General features: G+C 39.0%; 1 protein-coding gene across 1 annotated transcript in view; it reads left to right on the plus strand.

Moving 5' to 3' along the window:
• Nucleotides 1–22,855, plus strand: part of UVRAG (UV radiation resistance associated) — a 254,028-nt gene that overhangs the window by 207,369 nt on the left and 23,804 nt on the right. Inside the window, exon 14 of the mRNA XM_010989776.3 lies at nucleotides 21,595–21,686. Within this exon, the coding sequence (XP_010988078.3) occupies nucleotides 21,595–21,686 (92 nt within the window). The remainder of the gene's footprint in view (nucleotides 1–21,594; nucleotides 21,687–22,855) is intronic.

Genomic DNA, 22,855 nt, shown 5'->3' on the forward strand with positions numbered 1-22,855 from the left:
CAAAACCTAGGCAAATTGCTAGTTTAGAAATGATCTGAACTGATTTTCTCCCCAAAAACAAAATCCACGAGATTGCGTATATATGACAACAGGCATTATTTCATTGATCCCCAAGGCTGTAGATCTAGCAGCAGCTATTATAACATGTTTTGTTTTTATTATTGCACTGTTTAGTTAGTCATCCAAATTCTAGCCATTTCTGTTTATAGCAAGATACAGCAGCCCAGACCAGGCAGCACAGCTAGTCATACCTTTTTATTGATGTAATTCGACTTATTTTGGTTCGCTTCCTAGCGTCTAGCATTTTGTGAAGCCCTAACATAAATTATTGGCTTGTATAACCCACTGCATCACCTTCACCCAGAGATTTGCTGCCTGTGCAGTTCCTTCATTTTCAAGTGTGAGAGATTTATTTTTCCTTAGCAAGTCCTCATGTTTCTGCACGCGTGCACATGCACACTTGCTTGTGAATGTATGTGGGCATACAGGAATGCCAATGAGATAGTAACATATTCTTGGTTAATTCCTGCATGAAATTCTGGAGAAATCTTTTAGCTTATAGATTCTGGTTGCTGTGTTCTGAGATTGACTTGATCATGAACAGTATGGTAGTATTTTGTTCCAGTTTTGCTTATTTTTCCTGGGAATTCTGACTAATCAGGACTCTATACACTTCATGTCCTCAGTGAATTGACTGCATAACTGACCAATTGATACTTCATAAGCCAGTGTGAATGGCTAAGATAGTATTACAAATATTGTGCATCAGATCAGGCACTTGAGCCCTCATAGCACCCTATAAGATCGATGGAATTGTCCCTGCTTTACAAATGAGGACTTTGAAGCTCAGAAAAATTAAACACCTTACCCAAGGTCATATGTTTGTAGATGAAGGATCAGGATACTTTATCAAAAGAGTTTGTGTACATTATTTTATTTGATCCTTGTAACAGTCTTTGAGGTGGACAGAATAAATTCTTTTCTAATCCCATTTTAGAGCTGAGTAAAGAAGTTTAATAACTTACCCATGGCCACTATAGTGGGCCTCTCCTCTGAACCCTGATATTACTTGGCATTTATTAAAGTTTATAGGCCAATAGTGGCACTGGTCACACCATTGTAGTGCCCCTGTGGTTTCCCATTGGCTGATTTCTGTGAAGTGATTTGATATTGTCTCCCAGGTGGAGTCCCTGCTCACATACCTGAAGCACTCTTATAATGAAAAACAACAGGGGGAAAAGAGCCTTTCAGATCTGTTCACGTCATCCCCCTGCTTAAAACCTTCAAGTAGTTTCCAAAGGCTGCCTTCCCACAACCCTCCCCCCTCAAAAACAAAAACAAAAGAATACTTTAGCGTGGCAGAGGCTTCACATGATCTGTCTTCTTCCTCCCTTTCAGCCTCACCTTCTGCTGCCTCTTACCCTAAAACCCCTGCCACTAGCCCTTTAAGCCAGAGAGCTGAACTTCTTCACTGAGGTGAGGCCCACCTTCTGCTTTTGCTTCTTTGACTCCCTTTGCCTGATCTCTCCCATCATCCACGGGCTCCCCCTCCTCGTTCTCCACTGTCCAGCCAGGCTGTCTCTTCTTCTGTGAAGCCTTTCTTTACCATCCTGGGCGGAGTTATTATTCATCTTCTGTTCTCCGTGCTAAATGTTGTTTAAAAACAGCCAAGGATCTCAATATTCTCATATCCATGCTATTTATTGTGTGTGTGTGTCTCTCCGCTACTGGACTGATAAACTGTTTAAGGATGAGAGATGGAAGTTTACTCATCCCTTTCTCCTAACCCAGTGCCAAGCACACAAAATGGACTCAGGAAGGTTTGTGCCTGGAAGACAGAATGAATCAGTGACCTTCCTATGTGGACTAAGGACAAAGAATTCAACACTGAAGGGAATAGCCTGCCATTTGAAAGGAGAGGGAGACTGCACATTTGTATCAGATGAAATTACTGTCTTCATGTATTAATGTGCTTGGCTTTTGCATGTGTCTAGGAAGATAATGCAGGGCTTTGAGAAGCGGAGTGAGATGAAGGAGAAATTATACAGTAAATGAGCGTTTCCCTCAACCATTCCTTTGGTAATAAATTGTTATATGTTACTGAGTGCCTTTTTCTCTTCTAGTCAAACAAAGAGCTGACAAATGTTTTCAAAGTGTTATCAGCATTTTCTAATAGTTTGTCTTTCACTGACATTTTTAGTTAATTAATTCAGGTGCAGTAATAAATTGCTGCCCTTGTGCATAACCCAACTAGTGTATTTATAATGGCGATATAGGACAGATTGTTACCAGCTCACAAGGATGTGTGATGTGATGCCATTTGAAGCTCTGAAAATGGAGGGGGAAAGATTGTGTCTTTAGATAACTCAACCCTGAGTTCTGGCCCATTAATTATATTATACTTGCTATAAGTTTAAAGAGTCAAATAATTCCTTAGGTTTATTAGGAAAACAGTATTTCTCCCTGTTCCTCAAAGGCAACCGCTTTCAGTAATTTTAAGAGAGTCTCTTTTAGTATTTGCCTCCAAATCACTAAATAACCTGATAGTAATGCGACTTCTTAGAGTTTGTTTTAGGATTGATTATTACTGATTTCCTTCAGTGAAAGAGGAGAATTTAGCTCCCTTTTCACCACCTCTTTACTGCACTCATATCCCTTTCTACCAGTATAGGTTAGCATTTAAAACTACTGCTTCTATGTAAATTTCCCTCATAGAAAAGCCATGCAGTATATACTATGATTACTTTTTTCCTACCTAATGTTTTTTTGTTTTCTTTGAAGTTTATGATTCTCTTATTTTCACTTTGAATAATTTTCAATTTGCCCCAAAATCTCTAGCAGTTATCTAAATCTCCTCAAGGTGTTCACATGTGACAGATATACAGTCAATTACTTGTCAGGTATTCAGTCAATTTAATCTTTAGAAGAAATCTCTCCTGGAGCCTTCTGACCTGCTCCAATCTCTCTGCTCTCTATGCCTTTACTATAATCCTGGGGATTCCTATCCCTTCTTTTGTGTTGAAATCCATTTCCTGAATGGATTCCATGTCTTCCTCTTTTTCAGTTTACTTTCTTGTTTTCTTGGAGCATTTCCTCCTATAGCTTCCTGAGAAATGGTGTAGGGAGGTAAATTTTAGTGACTTTGTAAATCAGAAAATATCTTTATTCCTTTCTGGCTTCATTATATTTTAGCTTCCAGGGTTACTTTTGAAAAACCTAAAGATAATTTGATTCCCCTTTTTAAAAATGTGATCTGTTTACTTACTTTGTTTTGCTTCCTTTTGTTTTCTTTCTGGAAATTTGTAGGGATTCCTCTTGTCCTCAAGTGTTTTGAAATTTCAGACTGATGAGCCTTTGAGTTTATTTTTATCCATTGTGCTAGGTACTTAGTGGATCCTTTTAGTCTGAAAATTCAAGTCATTAAATCCTGGGAAATTTCTTTGAATTATTCTGTTTATGATTTCTTCTCTCTTTTTTTTTTCTCTCTCTTTCTGGACTACTGTTATTTAGGTATTAGATTTCCCACACTTATCCTCTAATGTTCTTATCTCTTCTCTTCTATTTTCCATCTCTGTCTTTTTTGTTCTGCCTCCAGAGAGATTCCCTTAACTTTACATCTTGCCCTTCTGGTTTTCATTTTTCATATTTTGAATTGCCAAGGGCTCTTTTTCTCTGAATAGCATCCTGTGTAGTATTTTCCTGTATCCATCTGAGCATATTAATGATTTAAACAAGTTTTATTCTTGTTTTTGTTTTTGGTTTGATCTTGATAATATCATTTGCCTTAGAAGCTTTTCTTACAAGTTTGGTGATACTTGATTGCATATTTCTTTTTAAGAGGAAAGGACTGGAAAACACTGAAAGCTCTTCATGTCTGGACAGAGGTTGTTAACTGTGGGGTTCACTGTAGGGTCATTTGGCTGGGCTCTTTTCTTGAGGAAACACCTAATGTTACTCTGCTTGGGCCTTTCGTCTTGGGCTTGTCAAGACTCTCTCAGTTATCCACCTATGAAGTATTTGCCTGTATTCTGGAAGCAGAGTGGAGGGGAAAGAGGACTGGTGGTCTCAGCATTTAATATGCATACCCTCATTTGATCACCTTGTTTTCAATACAGCCCTTAATTGTGCTGTTTCTCTCTCCGAAGAATAGAATTCTAGTTTATTTGCTGGGATTTAAGAGTGATTGTTGCCTGACTCTGTGGAGGGGATCTGGAAATACAATTGTCTTACAGATTTTCAACTAGTCTTCCTGTTTTTTAATTGAGGTATAAGTGGCATACAACACTGTATCAGTGTCAGGTGCATAACATATGATTCACTATTTGTATACGTTGCAAAATGGTCACCCAGTCTTCATTCCTAACCCCAGTTTTTACTGCTGCTTTAAGAAGTACATGGAGCTCTCAGTTCCAGAGCCAGATAGTTGTTATTGAAGTGTAGCTCACATCGCCTCTCAGCCCCACTCTTCTGGCTTTGGATTCAACTTTTTAAAGTCTGCGAAGTTAGTTACCACTTGTCCATCTGCTTTTCAGCTTCCAAAATTTTGTTATTATTATAACCTCTCCTGTTCTCTCTCTTTGTTGGATTTGCATATAAGCACAATACGTACCAGGCACAATAATTTAAAACATTACTGTCTTCTCATTAGAAACAATGGAAACAAAAAGAGAGAAAATCCCATTACTAACGTGTTATTGGAGTTTCTGGAGGTTGCAAAAGTAAATGTACATGCTTCAGTGTGCCGTCTTAACACACAAGTCCCCAAAAGAAGTTTTTAATGGAGGAAGAAGGTTTTTAAAAGGTAAAAGAAAACAGTGAACTTTAAAATGTTCTTTTTATTTTAACCAAACTCAGCCTGATTTTATTGCATTTCCAACAGTAGAAGAATGAGATCCAAATACAACTAGTGAACGTCTAGAAACCACAACCAGGCTTTTCTGAATATTTGTCTTTTCCTGGTCAAGAATTAAAATCTAGAGAGTTACAGAACTTAGAGATCAGAAATATTTCCTCTAATTTCCAACACTTTTCTCCAGTATTCCTAAGAGTTATCTTTTTTGATGAGACACTAAGTGATGAGGAATGTATTACCTTTTGAGACCATTTACACATTTAGACTGTGAAAATAAGGAGGGAAGTAGGTTAGAAGACTGGTTCTGTCTCTCTGTAATGTTTATCCATAATATACATGTTATAAAAACAGTATCTTGGGAACAGCATTATTTGATATTCTGGGGCTTTAAATCAGATAGATCAGAGTTTTATTGGTCTTATTATTTGTGTAACCTTTAGGAATTGCTTTACACTCGGAACCTGTATCTTCATCTGTGATGCAAAGATTAAATACAGCGGCCCACCACATCTGCCGGTTTGGCATCTGCAGATATGGTGGGCCCATGTACTACGTCATTTTATATAAGGCACTTAAATATCTGCAGATTTTTGTATCTGCGGGGTTCCTGGAACCAATCCCCCACTGATACCAAGGGACGTTTGAGGGTTTGTAAACTTTAAATAGGGTATAGTATTAAAGAACCTGGCAAAGAGCTTGGCACATAGAAGCTCAGCATTAAATGATACCCAGTTTTCCTCTTATTGATTTAATCAGGGAAAGCTTTTTCAGTGTATAACATTTGGACTATACCTACAGAGAGGGTAGGATTTTAATAGACAAGCCAGAGATGGAGAGGACTAGGACAGACCTTCCAGACTAAAGGAATAGCATGGCAAAGGTATAGCTGTGTCAAGAATCAAAGTCTGAGACTTGTTTAAGGAATGGCAAGTATTTCTGGGTGTTTGGATTCTGGTGTGGAGCACATGAAAGGATGCAGCATAATGTGAGTGAGGCTGGGATGGTTTTAACACAGGGCATCTCGGCAGGAAAATTTAAAAGTCGGTGTTCTCACATATTGCAGTTCTGAGTGAGACAGCCAAATCAAAGATCCGTTGGGGACTCAAGGATCCCTTTGTTAAAACTTACTTTTAATATGGCTATTTAACAACTTGATCTGATAGAAATCAAAATTGTAATGGAAATTATTGATAAACCTGGAAAAATGTGTGTTACATATATAGTTACTCTAAACAAGTCAAAAACATAAGTAAAGAATATGACCAAGGGAAGAAGATCACTATCTTCATATTTCAAAGGCTGTCGGGGGAATAAGGAGTAAAATTCGACCTTGCTGATGGCTTAGATTAATATAAATAGATAGAAATCAGAAAGGGGGGATTTGGGGTTCACATGAGAAATAGTATTTTTTGTCAGACAGAACTGCCCAACAATGGAATGGAAAGCTTGGGGGATGAATCTGGTCATTAGAGGCGTATATACTAAAGCTAGATAGATGATTGTCAAAGATGCCCTAGAAAATGGGTCTATTCTGTGAAAAGGTAAAACCAAGTGCCTTCTAAGGTTCTCCTCTTTTTCATATGATTCTGTGCCTGACCAGGACTCTTACATCATCTCAGTGTAAATCTTGCATCAAGCTTTGCCCAGAACAGCCTGTTGCATGAGCTAGGACTTTGAGAACTGTTACAAATACCCAGAGGCAGTCCCTTTCTTTAGTCAACTGTTTCAGCTGCTTCAGAGTCCTCCAGTAGCTGTCACTAGAGCAGACTCCTGATGGTGCCTTAACCAGGGACTTCGCAGTTCTGTCGAACACAGTGAGGCAGTCTCATCCACGTGAAGCCTTTGGTGCTGTTCCGTCAACCTCACGGACATCCTCACCCAAACAGGAGCCTCCAGACACCTTGAGACGGGGCTTGCTAGCCCCTTGTGGCCATAGAACTCTTTTTTTCTCTTTATCTTAACTGAAACCTGAACCCCTTCCATTGGAGACTTGTTTTCTGATACTCCACAAGAGCCAGAAGGGGATGGAGGAGGGAGGGGTGCGTAGTTTGTCGTTTCTCCAGACTATGACTTTTCCCTTCTCCTGTAAAAACATCATCCTTCTTTGGAGATGTTCAACTGTTCACTCTCCATCACACCCAGTCACTGTCATCTGACATGCTGGTTACTTCTTTGGGGCACTCGGAGCTTGGAACCTTGCTTACGGTCTTTCTAGGCTGTTACTCCTATAGTAACTATGCTCTATCCTAAAGTCGTCCCTTGTTTTTCCTGTACCAAACTGTGTTCTGCTTCCCATATTCTCGCTTGTTTCTGTGCTTTTACGCATACAGTTTCCTCTATTCGGAATACTATTTCCCTACTCTTTACCTAATAAGATCCATCTTGCACTGTGTGGCCAAGTAGGTCATCACTTCTTTTCCAAGCATACCTGTCTCCCCTAGACTTGGTTAGGCATCCTTCCTCTGAGTTCCTATCATTTTCTCTAATGTGCTATTTATTACTCTTTCATATATTAATGTTTTGGATTTTGTAATGTCTTTTCCATTTTATTATTACCTTAAAAGCAGGAACTGCCTCTTCTTTATTTTGTAACTTCTGCCCATGGCTTCGCCTATAGAAGGTGTTCAGTACCTACTGGCTGAGTGCACACGTGATTCCAGCTGCTTGTCTTCTTTGTACTTATTACAGGACTGAAGGTGGAACAAAAAGAAGTAGACTTGGTGTTGCTGCTCTAGCTAGTTTATATCTAGCTCAAGTTCTGTTTGAAACGTATATGTTCTTACTTGTTAAATAAATACACTACACACACACACACTGATGGATTTAGGTTCAGAACGTAAGTCTGCCTTTTACCTCCTATAGTTCTACGCTTTTTACCTGTCACCCCACTTTTGTGTTTCTGTCAATTTTCCGATCCCCTCACTTCAGTCTTTTGGCATTTCTTAGCTTCAAAATATTGTGAATATATTGTTCACCGTGGATGTTTCTTTTTTGGTGACTCTTGTCTTTTAAGACTGTGGTCTGTTACATCCACGACATGTCTGATTTCATTGAGACCAAAAATAACAACATATAGTCTTAACTAAAGGAAGCTGGAAAGTAATGAGGGAAGTAGGAAGAAAAGGCACAGCATTAATGGTTTAGTATAAAAAACAGTACTGTCCTTAGGAATAGCTATTGAGGAAAAGGGATGAGAACTAACAATTGTGAAATACTTATAACTCACAGACTGTGTTGGGAGTTTTACATACATTTGTATTTATTCCATCCAGTAATGCTATGAAGCAGATGTTGTTATATGCATTATGTAGATGAGGAACCGGAGCCTCAGAGGGGTTAAGTGACTTGCTCAAGGTCACAAAGGTGTTAGCTTGCAAACCTGGAATTCCAACCCAAGACCTTTTCACATTTTAGTTCCTCTCCTATACTACATACATTTTAAATTGGCTTTTTATTAGATTATTTTTGATTTAAGAATTTTGGAAGTTAGCTAGGAGGTTAATGTGAAAGTGACAGTTTGATGATAGAAGATAATGTGGTTCATTAACCTTGGCATAGTTCTTGAACAGCTAATTGATTTGATGGGGTGGTTTTGTGTCATAACCTGTTCAAAGATTATAAATAAATAATGCCAGCGAGTAATACTTAAATACCAATGGAGCTCTCATTTACCAAATCTCATTAACACAATCTAAAATTTGTGCTGATTTTTTTGTATTATTTTGGGGGTTTTTTTAGACAGTTGTCCAAAAATAGATTATTAACATATTGCATAAACTTCATTCTCAGTTCACTTTGTCCAGAAAAAATTGTATTCCCACTTTATTGTAAGAAATTAAATCAAATGATTCCTTGGCCAATCCTTTCTTTCTCCCCTCAACACCCTGCTACATATACACATTCCTCTTCATATACACCTATATGTATACATATCCACGCTACATATACATGTTCCTCTAATGCACTTACCTGCCTGTGAGCTTCTTAGGCTCTTTCCTCCATCTACACTGACTTTCCTTCTTTCCCAGTACTTACTGCCCAGCTTGGCTCAGCTCTGTTTCCGTCACATTATGGCTTAGGTCCCTACACTTCAAGAAAGCTTTTCCCAGAGATTTCTCCGTAAGTCAAATAAGCAAATATGGATTTCATCCCTGCAATTTGCAACTCAGTTCCCAAGAAAAGTTTATTAATTACCATGTACTTGGCATGATGTTAGTTGTCAGGTATTTTATGATAAATAAAATAGATCTCTGCCATTAACACTGTCCTGTTGTAAGTATTATGTAGGATCTACAGGAGCAAATTATGTAATCTCTCTGTATCTCAGTTTCTTCATCTGTAACATGGGGATGATAATAGTACCTGCTTTGTCATAATTCTTACAATGAGGATTGAATAAGTTAGTATTTGTATAGTACATGTTAGAGAAGGGCCTAGCATATAGAAAATGGTGTAGAATTGTTTTATTTACCAAAATAAAACTGAACTTTGCAATTACTTTATCTAATTCTAAAAAGTCCTATTGGTATCTTTACTAGTATCAAAATACATTTATAGATTGGTTTGTAGAAAAATGTCATCTTGATAATAACAGATCTTCCTATCCAAGAATAGGGTGAGTTTCCATTTATTAAGACCTCCTTTTGCACCCTTTAACATGTTGATCACCATGTCACACAAATCTGAGTGACAGTTGTGTTTCCTCAAGGGCACCCACTCCACAGTGGGCAGTCAGAGTGTTAATAGAATATTAAGGTTTTCTTGATGTAGATCTCACCATTTGGTTATATTTCTTTGTAGATATTTTATATTTGTTGCTATTTAAAAAGGCATCGTGTCAGAGTCTAATTCACTGTTATTTATATAAAGGAAGACTACTAATTTTTGTTCTTAAATTTTCTACTCAATTTGTGATGAGTCTTCAGTTGGTTTGCTTAGATTTTCTAGATGTATAATCATATTTCTAAAAATTGGTCATTTTTACCTCTTCCCCTCCCCCCAGTTTTTCTAGTTCTTAATTCTTTCTCTTACCTGATTTGTGTTAATTAACTGTGGTAGGTAGTGAACATCTTTATTTATATTGTGGTTTTTGACTTGTGACCATTATACTTGAAAAAGATCATTATATACAATCTGGTATGTTTTTCCAGTTTGATAAACAAGGTCACTTAATGCTGTGCTTTGCTTTAACAACCAAAGATTTTGTCCTGTTCTGAACTAGTTAATTCATCTATTCTTTAGTTTTTCAGTCTGTCTTCCAAAAACTTGAACGTCCAAATTTGGCTCTGAGCCTGACAGGATCTTACAAAATATTTTAGAGAATCTGGAGAACAAAAACTCAGACTCCTCAAAATAGATAAAGTTGGGGATAATTCTTCAGTGTCTCAAACCCCTTCCCCTTGAGCACTTAAAGTATATCCCAGCATGTATTTCATGTTCAAAATATGATTCGCTAACTAAAACCTCCGTGTCCTTGTGGAGAGCTGTCCCCATTGTGCCTGACACATGGTAGACACCCAGTGTTACCTGCCCATTGAGGAGCTGCTCAGGCCACATTCTCCCCATGCATTCACTCCAGGTATCTTCAGGTAAAGGGCAGAAGTAAACTTTTCCACCTGTATTAGTTTTCTCTTGCTTTATAACAAATTAGCACAAATTTCACAGCTTACACAACATGCATGTTTGTACCTCTGAGTTCTGTAGGTCAGAACTCTGGGCAGGCTCATCTGGTTTCTCTGCTTGGGGGCTGAAAAGACCAGAATCAAGGCGTTGGTCAGGCTGGACTCCTATCTGGAGACTCTTGGGAATAATCCACTTCCAAGCTCATTTAAATTGTTGGCAGAATCCAGTCCCTTGCTGCCGTAGGTCTGAGGTTCCCGCTTATTTGCTGGCTTTCAGCCAGGGCCACTCTTCGCTCCTAGAGGCCCCCTGCATTCCTTCTCACATGGCCCCTCCATCTTCTGACCAAAATGTCCCATCAAGCCCTTCTCACAGCTCAGATCTCTCAGAACTTTTCCTTCTGCTGCCTGCCAGAGAGAACTCTCCGCTTTTAAAGGCTCCTGTGATTAGACTATGCCTGTCCAGATAATCTCCCTTTGCCATAACCATAAAATAACCAGGGGAGTAACCCCAGGGCTAAAGGTCATGGGGGTCATCTGAAAATTCTGCCTGTTATCCCACCCCTCAGGCTCTTGTAGAAAGTTGTACTTGCTTCTGGGTTCACTTAGTTGTCATTTGTTTAAGAGGCAAGCTCCTTCGGGGTGGTGTCCATGGCTGAGTCACTTTGTGATACCCTGTCACACCTTGCACACGTTGCCTGTAGGAGATTACATATCTAATGACTTAATTATACTTTCTGTTAAATGAATTGTGCAATCCAAAGAAGAGCAAAATTATTACAGACCAAATTGTAAGAGCATCCGTCCAGTTGGAGGGGCAGTGTGCACTTCACAGTTAATTACCATTTTGTAGTTCTTTGGTTTTGCTTTTCTTTTTTTGGAAGCTCCATTTATTTACGGTCAACCAGAGAAACTGAACAATGGACACAGGGGCTTGGACTCTAATGCAATTCGAGTGAGGTCAGAATTCCACAAAAAAAATCTCACAAGACATGAAGTAGATATTATAGTAAAATTAATATTTTAAGGGGAAAAAACATTAATAAGAGAAAAGAGCATTCTGGAAAACTGTTCCATTTAGGGCACCTCATTACTGGATACTTTGAGGGAAACTGGAGTAAGTTCAGAGACATAAAGAATGATGAGGAGGCTGTAGGGATTAACTTACAAGCAAAGATTTTAAACAACTTAAATATGTATAGCTTAACTGAATAACAGCTGAGTCGAGATGCAACTGTTGTCACATGTCTAATATCAAGAGAAGGAAAGTGTTTCCCTGAAGAGCTGAGAGTCTCTTTCTAAGTATTGGAATTAAATGAGGAATGAGAAAACAATCTTTTTAAACCAACTTGTAAGCAGTATTTCAACTGTGTGTGGGGATGTGACGTGTCAGAGTTGAGTTCAAAGCCTGGCTCTTCTGCTTGCTACCTGTGAAAATTCAGACAACTCCTTAACCTTTTCAACTTTGTCATGTGTAGGATAGGAATTATACAGCCTATCTCTTGGGGTCATTATGAAGATTAAATGAGACGATGTAAGTAAGCCATCAGGTCCCATGCCTGGCCACAGGCTGCAAATCGAGAAGAATAGTAAATGTTACTGGTATTCCCAATATCATTTTCAGTCTTCAGTAGTTAAGAGTTCAGAGTGCTAGAGTCAGACAAACCAGGGTACAAAATCAAGCTCTACCGCTTATTAACTCTACCTCTGAGCCTCCAAACATAAGCCTGTGCCCAAATGTTTATAGCACCTTAATTCATAATAGCCCAAACAGGGGACAACCCAAATGTCTACCAACCAGCATGCAGATAAACAATTTGTTGTATAGTCATACAATGGGATACTGCTCAGCGATAAAAAGGAACCAAGTACGCATACATGCAACAGCATGAGTGAATCTCAAAAGCAAATGAAAGAAGGCAGACACCAGAAGCTAAATATTCTACAGTTCCATTTATAAGACATTCTAGAAAACTGTCTCTGCTCTGTTAAACTGTGGTCTCCTTGATCTGATCCAGCTCTCCACTCCAAGATCAAAGCCAGTGAACTGGAAGCAGAAATGGCTAAACTTGATCCATTTAGGGAGCAGGTTTCAGCTCCCAAGGGTATCAGGAATCCAGATTTGGCCAAAGGTCACTATGAGGTAGCTTGAGGCATATCAGAGTGCACAGGACTGTTCATACAAGGGCAGGGAGCCAGGGCGGAGCCTCCTGGTCCTGACACTGTGAACATCTGCTCTGATGGATCCTACACAAGTGTGTCCACTCACATAGCCTCCAGCCTCCAGAGAACATAACCTTTCTTTGATGACCACTAGTTAAAGCTGATTACAGTGCTATCAAGGGTCTGATTTACTTGCCTGTGATAAATTTCCAGTTGTGCTTTGCTTGTGTATTTGCAGTATGCTGAGTGACCCTCCTCAGTAACTCGCAAGAACTGGCAGTGATGGAGACCACACTTACAGATTAGGTTGACCCCAGAGTTGCGTCAGTTTAATAGTGCTTCTAGTTATTTTGTGGCAGACATAAGAATCTGAAGCAAAGGACCATCTTAATTGAAGTGTTTTTAATATGACAGATTTTATAATGATAAATTTGGCTCAGATATAACCTGTACCTCGTTAAAAACAACATATGATGCAAAGAAAAGAGCCTGTGATTAGAACTTACAAACTCAGATTCTGGTCCCTGGACTCAACCTGGTTATCCTTAGCAAGGCCACTTAACCTCTCACTTACCTCCCAGGGTAAATGAAGCAGGTGGATTGATGCTCTCAAAGTGCCATTTAGCTCAAATATGAACCCCATGATTCTAAGAGTAGTTGATAGTATGATTGGGAGGAGAAATAGAAGAAACTTCTCCATTCTTACTCCTAAGACCTTTTAGACTTGACTTGTAGGCTCTTCAGACTTCAGAATGGCAGGCCTCAGCTGTGTCCGGTATTTACATTATAACATACCTGTTTTGGAAAAGAACTGGCAAGGTTTATAAATGAGGATGGAAAAGTACTTAGGTTGTTCTTGCAGCAAGAGGCCCATAATCAAGTTTTTATACTTTTCCTTCGAGGTATATATTTGCAGTGACTCACTGTGAGAAACAATGTTATTGCTCGTATTAAATATTCTTTAAGTAGCTTTTCCATATCTTTGAAAGAGCTGTATTTTCTTCTAGGAAGGCAGATTTCATTTTTGACGTGGTGGTGCCCTTTTTTTAAAGCTCTTAATCTAGTTCTTTTTATGTCAGTAAAACCTTAGCATTTAAAAATGAATTGAAATATCGATAACTAGTCCTCTAGAGATTTTTGACTACATAAGCCAGAGTTCTAAAGTTAAGTCTTTGATGCATGTGTACATTTTTAATTTCTTATTTTCTCAGTTCCTCCAGACCCGTTCTCTTTGTAGTCACATTCACTGTAATCCCATCACGAAAGTGTGGATCTGTTCGTAACCTCTACTGAAGCATTGTATTAATCCACATTCCCTCACGGTAACAGACGGTTTGTATCAAACGTATCATGCAGCTTAGCTCAGGTCCCATATGGAACTCGTAAGGCACGCAATAAGTGGCCTTGTGTAGATGAATAAGGTTTGGAAGGGTAAGAGAGAGAAAGAGGGAGAGAGAGCGTCGTCTAAACCGAATTTTTCCTGCCAAAACCTAAATGACAAAATGATTCTTGAACCCCCAGAGTCTTTCCTGGCCTGGAAAAAATTGTGTTTAAAAAATAAAAATAAAGTTGAGCCCTTTGATATTAAATTAGACCTCTTAGCTCAATAGGAGGATGTTCACTGAGTACAAGAACTCTGCATCTATTTTCTCAAAAGTACAGGCACACTTATTTTTAAATATGATCTCCAGAGCTGCAAAGGGTCTTACCTAGTCAGTGGAGCACCATTTATCAAGCTGTATGAACTAGTTTATTTCAACTACAAGAGCTCTAGCATCATGGCTGATCTGCCTACATAGTGATTTGAGATGAACCCACCATGTGGCTTTGAAAAAATACTGTATTTTTATACAGAAAGGTGATGTGGGAGAAGAAAACAGAAGATAGGTAATGGACTTGACATGGCCATAGGTGTCTGTTGAGGGATGGACGTATTCCTTGCTCTGGTTTTCTTCCCCTTTTTTTGTGTTCCAGTAACCACAAAGCTAGATAGATCTTCCTGGTCATTTCAGTATAGGGATTTTCTTTTGCTAGTAGACAGTAGCATTTGTTCACTTCTTCAGGAAAACCACTGAACATTGCTTCTCCCCACTTCTCATCTAATTTATCATCTGTGTGTGGTTTTCACCTATTAGCCTACCAGAGAGTTGCACAAAAATTTAACTGCTCCCATGGAGTTCTAAACCAATCAGAGTAGAGCTGAAATTCAAGCTAATTGAAACCAAAATCCCACTTAAAAACTGCTTAGACTCTTTGGGTGGTGGTACAGTAGGAAGTTGTTACAAAAGGTGTTTATTTCAGAGACTAATTTGAAGCAGTTAGACAGACCCAAAGCAGTATTTTATTTGCTCGGGTTTCTTGGCCTCTGCCTTTCCTGATCCAAAGTGAGAGCAGAGGGAGCTGCTTTGGGAGAAGTGTGGTGCTGATGGTGGTTGGTCAGGGCAGGTTTGGATGGAAGGTTGAAGTAAGATTTCTTAGAGAAAAGAGGACTTTGGTCTGTTAACCTGTCCTTCACAGGTGCCTCTGGGGTTGTTTTCCTCATTCAGTTTCCCACTTGAAACCCGGTAGTGGTAGCCCCTCAGCGGCTTTAATGAATACTCTAACAGTCTGGCCTCAGGGGTTTCTATTCTCTGTAAAAATCCTGATCGAACTCTTACAACAATTGTATGAGACAAACACTGTTGGTCCTGTTTTATAGACAAGGCTTAGGTTGGTTATGTACCTCGTTCAAGGTTACATCCATGATATGGTGAGAACAGACTGTGGGTCCAGGCTGGTCGTTCCAAAGACAGAGAGCTGACTCACAGTGCCTAGCCTGGTGGACACTGAGTAAATATTTGTTGTATGAATGGCATGTGTAGGAACTTAGTAAATATTGTTCTTTCTCCCCTTTGTCTATCCTTATTCTTTTCTCCTTGGCCTCGTTCCTTCTTTTTCTTCTTGTTTCTACCAGTACCTTACCAGAGAGTTAACTTGTTGAAGAAATACTTACTAAAAATTTTGATTTGCTCCTCTCCTGGAGTATTTACATTTTAATAGTGGGTCGTCCTTACCTGTCTAGTATAGCATAAGCCTGAACCCCATTTTACTCCCTCCATTTTTATATACGTCCCTTAAGGTGCCCAGAATTATATCCTTTGTAGACTCTTCCATCAAACCTTACCTTTCAGTGAACAAAATTTGACACCCTCTTAGCCAACTTTGGCTTCTGACACCATCAGAAGCGACCAAAACCAGAAAAAGGGCTGAAAGGACCCGTGTGCCTTGATCACTCGCATTGTGAACGTGCCAAACTTGCTCACGGTTATACGTCACGGGTGTGTCTGTCACCCAGGTCTCCTGACCACCCACATCTTGTGTCAGTCTTTCCGTTTCACTAGGTAATTATTTTAAAGATACTGATATGTATATATGTTTATTGCTGACTCTCTGGAGTGCCTGTAGTCAGAAACTGAGCAAATTAGTAAAAATTAGCTTTTAAAAAAGTGAACTATATACTCTTAAGATTTTTTTCCTTTTATTTGAATTCTGTTTTTCTCCTTTTCTGGATCTCATCCTAATTAGTTAAGTGATAAACCATTTTTGAGCACCAGTTTAATGCCCAGCTTAGTGATAGGTGTAATGGTGATGATGATAGCGTAGAGGGTATATTTGTAGCATGATGAGAACAGGTGTATTTTATTGAGCACCTACTGTGTACCAGATATTGTTTGGGGTACTCTATATACTTTATCTTAAACTTAACTTTACAAGGCAGACAACATCCCCACTTAAAAACCCAAAGTCAAACAATTGTAAGTAACAGCACTGGTGTTCACACCCAGATCTTCTGCCTCTAAGCTCATTCCAATATGTCGTCATGTCGCTCATTCCCTCCCATACAGCATTAATTTAACTTAATGTTTATCAAGTATCTTTCCGTTAGTCTGGGCTTTCCAAAGACAGAAAAGGAAAGGAGATGTAGGAAGGGGTTTGGGAGAAGGGTAAAATGCCCCTTTTCCTGGAGTAATTAGAGAGAGCTTTGTGCAGGAGACAGACTGGTGTTGGCTCTTTGAGAGTGGATAGAATATGACCCGATGTAGGATGCCTAGAGAGAGACTTGGAGACCGGAAAGAGAGCTCTCGGCCAGAGTGGTGCAGCAGCAGGTGTAGTAGAGTCGACAACATTTTAGAAAATCATAAGTAAATAAATGAGTGATAAACTGAGTTGGCAGAATGGAGAAAACTAACTCCTAAAGCCTTCAAGAAGCAATGTAATTCAAGCCATAGAACTCCAGAAGAATGTAGGATTTGGAAGTATCAAGTACCTCATAGAGTGTAAGATAAGGAATAGGTTGAAAAATGGGAGGATTAGTTCAAAGTCTCTAGAAAGAGAAGTAGTTCACTCCCCCCACTCTGCATAAGCAAGCAGCTACCCCTGCACACACCCCAGTGGGTGACTGGAAGTTTACTTTCTGAAGAAAATGGAGCCCAAGAAGCTCTGAACTCTGAACTGCCTGGGATGCTGGGGCAAGAGGTAAGATGTCTTACTGAAAACAAGAGGATTCAGTCAAAGCCCTGCATACCAACCCTGAGCATCCCAATCGCTTTTTCCTGCTTAACTCCCAAAATGCAATCCAGGTTAGATTCCTCAGGCAAAAGATTGGAGGGTGCCGTCTGAGAAAAAATAGTCCCAGCATTGAGAGCTACTCGATTGGCGTGTCCCCTACAGAAAGGGCTCATCCACTCATTTTGCAGCAAAACACCCTAGTCAGCAAGCACTGCCAGTGCGCAGACTATTTGACAGCTTTTTAAAGTCTCATTGCTAAAGATGAACTGACAACTAAAGACTACTTGACATTAAAGAAAGAAAAGCCTCTGACACTTCTTTTAAAGTCTGAAGCAAAAGAAAAAGAAAAAAGGAAACCCAGAAGTAACAGAAAACGGAGACGGAGGAGACAAAAAAAAAAAAAAGCCCAATAATAATGATGATAGGAAATAATCAGAATTAGAGCATAAAAGTTTTCCTATAGAGAGAACTCACTAGCAAGGAAAACAAAAGCAAAAATAAACAAATGGGACTACATCAAACTAAAAAGATTTTCCACAACAAAGGAAACTATCAACAAAACAAAAAGGCCACATACTGAATCCGAAAAGATATTTGCAAATGATACCAAAATTTTCAAAGAACTCATACAACTCAACATCAAAAAAAAAAAAAGAAAAAGAAAAACCAACCCAATTGGAAAATAGACAGAGGACCTGAATACATTTTTCCAAAGCCACAGAGATGGCCAATAGACGCATGAAAAGATGCTTAACATCACTAATTATAAGGGAAGTACAAATCAAAACCACAATGAGATATCACCTTACACCTGTCAGAATGACTATTATGAAAAAGATAAGAAATACCAGGTGTTCATGAGGATATGGAGAAAAAGGAACCCTTGTACACTGTTGGTGTAGCCACTATGGAAAACAGTATGGAGGTTTCTCAAAAAATTAAAAATAAAACTACCATACAATCCAACAGTTCCATTTCTGGGTATTTTTCCAAGAAAACAAAAACATTAATTTGCACCCCTATGTTCACTGTAGCATTATTCACAATAGTCAAGATATGGAAGTGCCCATCAATAGATGAATGGATAAAGAAGATGTAACATACATACACACACAGGAATATTACTCAGCCATAAAAAAGAATGAAATTTTGCCATTTGCAACAACATGGATGGAACTAAAGAGTATTATGCAAAGTGCAGTAAGTCAGACAAAAACAAATGCTGTATGATTTCACTTATATGTGGAATCTAAAAAACAAAATAAATGAACTAAGATAACAAAACAGAAATAGAGTCATAGCTACAGAGAACAAACAGGTGGTTGCCAGAGGGGCGGAGGGGGTGGGTAGTGGGGGCTGAGTGAAACAGGTGAGGGTAATTAAAAGGTACAAACTTTCAGTTATAAAATAAGTGAGGCACAGGGATGAAGTGTACAGTGTGGGGAATATATTCAGTAATTATGCAGTATCTTTGTGTGGTGACAGATGCTAACTAGACTTATCATAGTGATCACTTTGTAAGGTATAGAAATATCAAGTCACTATGATGTGCACCAGGGGGAAATGGGCTTGGTAGGTTATAGAGTGCCTCTCATCAGATTGGGGAGGATTTAAGGTTCTGTCGTAATTGGGGAAGGATCTAGAGCGATTGGTACACAGGCACTCAACAAGTCATACTATCAACAAGACAGGTACTCCAAGAGTGGGGGAAATGGCAGTCATCCCTTCAGGAAAAACAAATGAAGGGGCAAAAAATGAATAGTATATTACATGGCATAGCACTGAGCAGTATTTTTGTATATGTAAGGTAAACACCACAAATTGATTTAACAAAAAAATGTATGTTCAAAAATACTTGAACATCTTGAGAGGATGAGGAGAAGTAGATTTGGAGGGTAGACAGTTACACCCTCATGTTTTTTAATAAAAAGTTACTAGGTAACGTGTGGTTGAAAGGCGAAAATGTGCTAAGAAAAGAGTACTGTAAGAGAGCTAAATGCTCATTTTTCATAGAAGGAACACACATGATGTCCAAACTGGGAGGGAAAGAATAAGAAATATTAATATAAGGATATTATTTAGAAATATGAAGGTAAAGAAGAAACAACTGGAAGTGGTTACTATGGCAGAGCAAAGAACTTTTGCTTTTTCATTCATATAAGCCTTTTAGTAGTTTAGACTTAGTAACCAGTATGTAAACTTTATTTTAAAATTTTAGTATATGCAGATTATGTGTCAATTTCTTATTTTAGTTCTGTATGTTGAAAATGAAAAAGGTGACATTTTAGAGTTGTTTTTAAGAGGTTCTAGCCTTGACTTTGTCCCTTAGCAGCCTGAGACCTTGGGCAGGACACTTGCCTGACTGAGTCTTAGTGTCTTCATGTATGAAAGGATGGAGGTTGGAAGAGATGATCTCTGTGATCTCTTTAAGCTGTAATATCCGAAGATTCTTTTATAAAATTAATAATGCTTTGCAGCAAATGAGGAGTTAAGACCTGGGTGGAGGCTTGAAATTCCCGCATTTTCTTTTCTTAGTTGAAATCAGACTTAGAAATTTTCATTGTGGTCTCTGAAAAGAATTCAACACCCACCTTCCATTGTTCCACTGTGGAGCCTGGGGCAGGCAATTGACTATGTACTGGCTCCGGGACACATAGCTTAGTGTTATTTTAGTATGGGGTGGGTTTTTTTGAGGGGGGAATATTTAATATTTTTCAGTATGAATCACAGGTGAAATTTCTGTGCCATGTGTAAACAATTTCACTTTTTTATTGAAACAATGAATTCAGGAATGTCATATTGGGATGTCAGCCATTTTGCTTTTATCAATGTATGGAAAAAATGCTTTTATATTAATATAAGAAGTGATGTCATTTAATATGGAGGAGATCTTATAATTCAAGGTCAGCAAATCTCAGGAGGTGATTTAGGTCACCAAGCTAGCTTTGGAAAAGGAAAAAAATATTTTCCCTTTGTCTTCTCAAGTTGTTTCTTTAAAACCAATTTTTTCCTCAGACTTTGGGGTAGCTGATGGAGTAGCATGGTTGTGAAAAGGAGGCTCCGGCTAATAATATCTTTGCCATTGAAACATGTGGCGCTGGAGAATTTCCTTCCCCTTTTTGGGCTTCAGTTTTCCCATCTGCTCAAGGAAAGGATTGGCTTAAATAATATTCAAGATACATTTTAGCTTTAACATTCTATGTTTCTCCCTCCTTACTTTATGTGTGTATTCAGACCATTCAAGGGAACTGATTAGGTTTTGGGGTTTTCCTTAAAAGTTCAATGTAGTGAGAGTGAACTCTTTCTCTGTTAAAATGCCGTTCACTCACACAAGTGAAAAATCAATTGAGTACTTGATACAAATAAAAGAGGACTTCCTTTGTTTTGTTGGTAGTGGTTTTATTTTTTTAAATAAGGAAAGTATTTAAAAGTTTAACTTCGCTGCATTTAGGTGCTGGAAAAATTTAGGTGCTGGAAAATAAAACTTCAAGACTGATGACCCTTCACATTTGTACCCAGTGTGCAATTTACAAAGTACTTTCTTCATATATATTATGTCACATGAAAAATACAAGGCTGTGTCATACACTTCCTGTGCAGTGTATGTGTGAGAGTGTGGATGAACATGCACGTCTGCTCACCTCCCATCTCTATTATAGTTGGTTAAGCAGATGGTATTCAGAGACAAAGTGAGAGGAAGCAAGAACAGACAGATGAAAACCATTTAGCAAGTTACTCAAGGCACATAGACAAACACGAATCTGAGAAAATCAACCTTTAGCAGAAATAAATAAAACTAAGAACAGATCTTGCCAGCAGGCCATTGTTTCCTCATGCTAGCTCTACAGCTCTGTGCTCTGGTTCTGGACAAAGAGGAAAGTCAGATACACAAGAAAAATAATGTAAAGCACAGCCTCTGTCTAAAGTGGCTTGCCCTTTATTTGTGTAATAAGCGTCGACTGAGCACTAGCACTGTGTCAGACACACTTGGGCATCAGTGATGGATACAACACGACCCTTACTCCTGATTGTACAAAGGCTCAGTGAAAGAAGGGCTGAATGTGCTCAGAGTGCGTACTACCAGCCTTTAGTATCTAAAATGAACCCCTGGTTTTTCGGTATATATACCTGGAGTTGATGTTAGCAAACCCTACTAGGGTGTGTGAAATATCCTAATCCCTGACTTGGTCATTCTTAGTCTTCTCCAACCATGGGGGCAAGGGAACAGGAAACGAGGAGCCTGCCTTTAAACACCATCTGAAGGGTGTGGGTGGTGATGTTGGCATCGCACATTCACATCTCCTCTTTCAGAGTTTAAAAGAAAAAATAAAAAATGTTTAATGGATTATGTTTGGGAAGCGTTGCCTAGTGTCTGCCCAGATTCCTTTTAATTCTATTTTTCCACCTTTGCAGCTAAGATATCAACATGGACTAGGGACTCCAGACTTGAGGCAAACCCTCCCTAACCTGAAAAACTTCATGGAGCATGGACTGATGGTCAGGTGGTGAGTACTTTTATCTCTGATACCCTGAAACTGTAATGTGGATAATAAAGCTAGGAAACTCTCCTGACTTCCACATTGCTCTACACCTGCCTTCTGGGTTTTCTTCTATAAGAAGGTATCTGAAGAAAAGGAAAGGCAGCCATCCTGCTTGTGTAGGTCTCAGCTCCAGTCTGGCTAAGAGGGTGAAGCCCTCATGGAATAGGGGAGGTCCCAAGGGGTCATGTTTGATCATCAGAAGTTTGTCTGGGCAGGAAATCCTGGAGTGCATCGCTGAGGCAGAGACTGGAGGACAACTATGTGCTTCATAAAAGGGAGACATGGAGCCCCCAGGGATTTTCCAGAAAACAGGCAAAGGACAGAGTGAGATCAGGATCAGTGGCGGTGAGAGCTAAGGGAAGAAAGCTGACAAGGAATAGGTCAGGCCATCAGGACCTAGTCTGAGACCAGGAGACACATACTAGAATGTTTCTCATATTTGATGTCAGTGCCCGTTGTACCAAGAAGGGAAGCTGCTGCATAAAAGCGCTTTGTCAGGATGGACATGACCCTTTTCAACAAAGAGGGGGAGGGAAAGTCTGATGCAAAGAAGACATGAGATGATTCACTTAACTTAAATAAACAAAGTGTTGGCTCTAGTTATTTAGTTAATTCGAATCCTTGGATGATGGGCAGTAACTTAACAAAATCATGTGAACTCAAATCAGGCTTTTAGAGTTAGACAACTGGGGAATAGCACGGTTTCTTCTAAAGAGCACTGGCTTCTGATCCCAGATCTTTCGTTAATTCACTCTGTGAATTCAAAAACCTACCTCTCTGAAACGTCATTTCCTCATCTATAATCCCTGCCCTGCTCATCGCACCAGTGTGTGATGAGGATGAAATGAGATGCTAGGTGGAAAAATCATCTGTGGGAAGGAAGGTACCAGAACAGTTTCATTTTCTTCTTTGGCATAAAGGATACGCCTTGAGGATAATAAGAAAACGACATCTCTGATTTACCTGTACTGCGACGTTTTTGATTTTTGTCTCACAGAATCTTCAGAATGCAGATTCTAGGTGTCTGATTTCAGGTAGGACCCCTGTTAGGCAAAAATACACAATCGTCTAAAGAATTCTGCTCAGAATATCAAAATAATTACAAAAAACTTAGTGTAGATATGGACATGTAT

This window comes from Camelus dromedarius, chromosome 12 (assembly GCF_036321535.1).
Source record: "Camelus dromedarius isolate mCamDro1 chromosome 12, mCamDro1.pat, whole genome shotgun sequence".
Taxonomy (NCBI): domain Eukaryota; kingdom Metazoa; phylum Chordata; class Mammalia; order Artiodactyla; family Camelidae; genus Camelus; species Camelus dromedarius.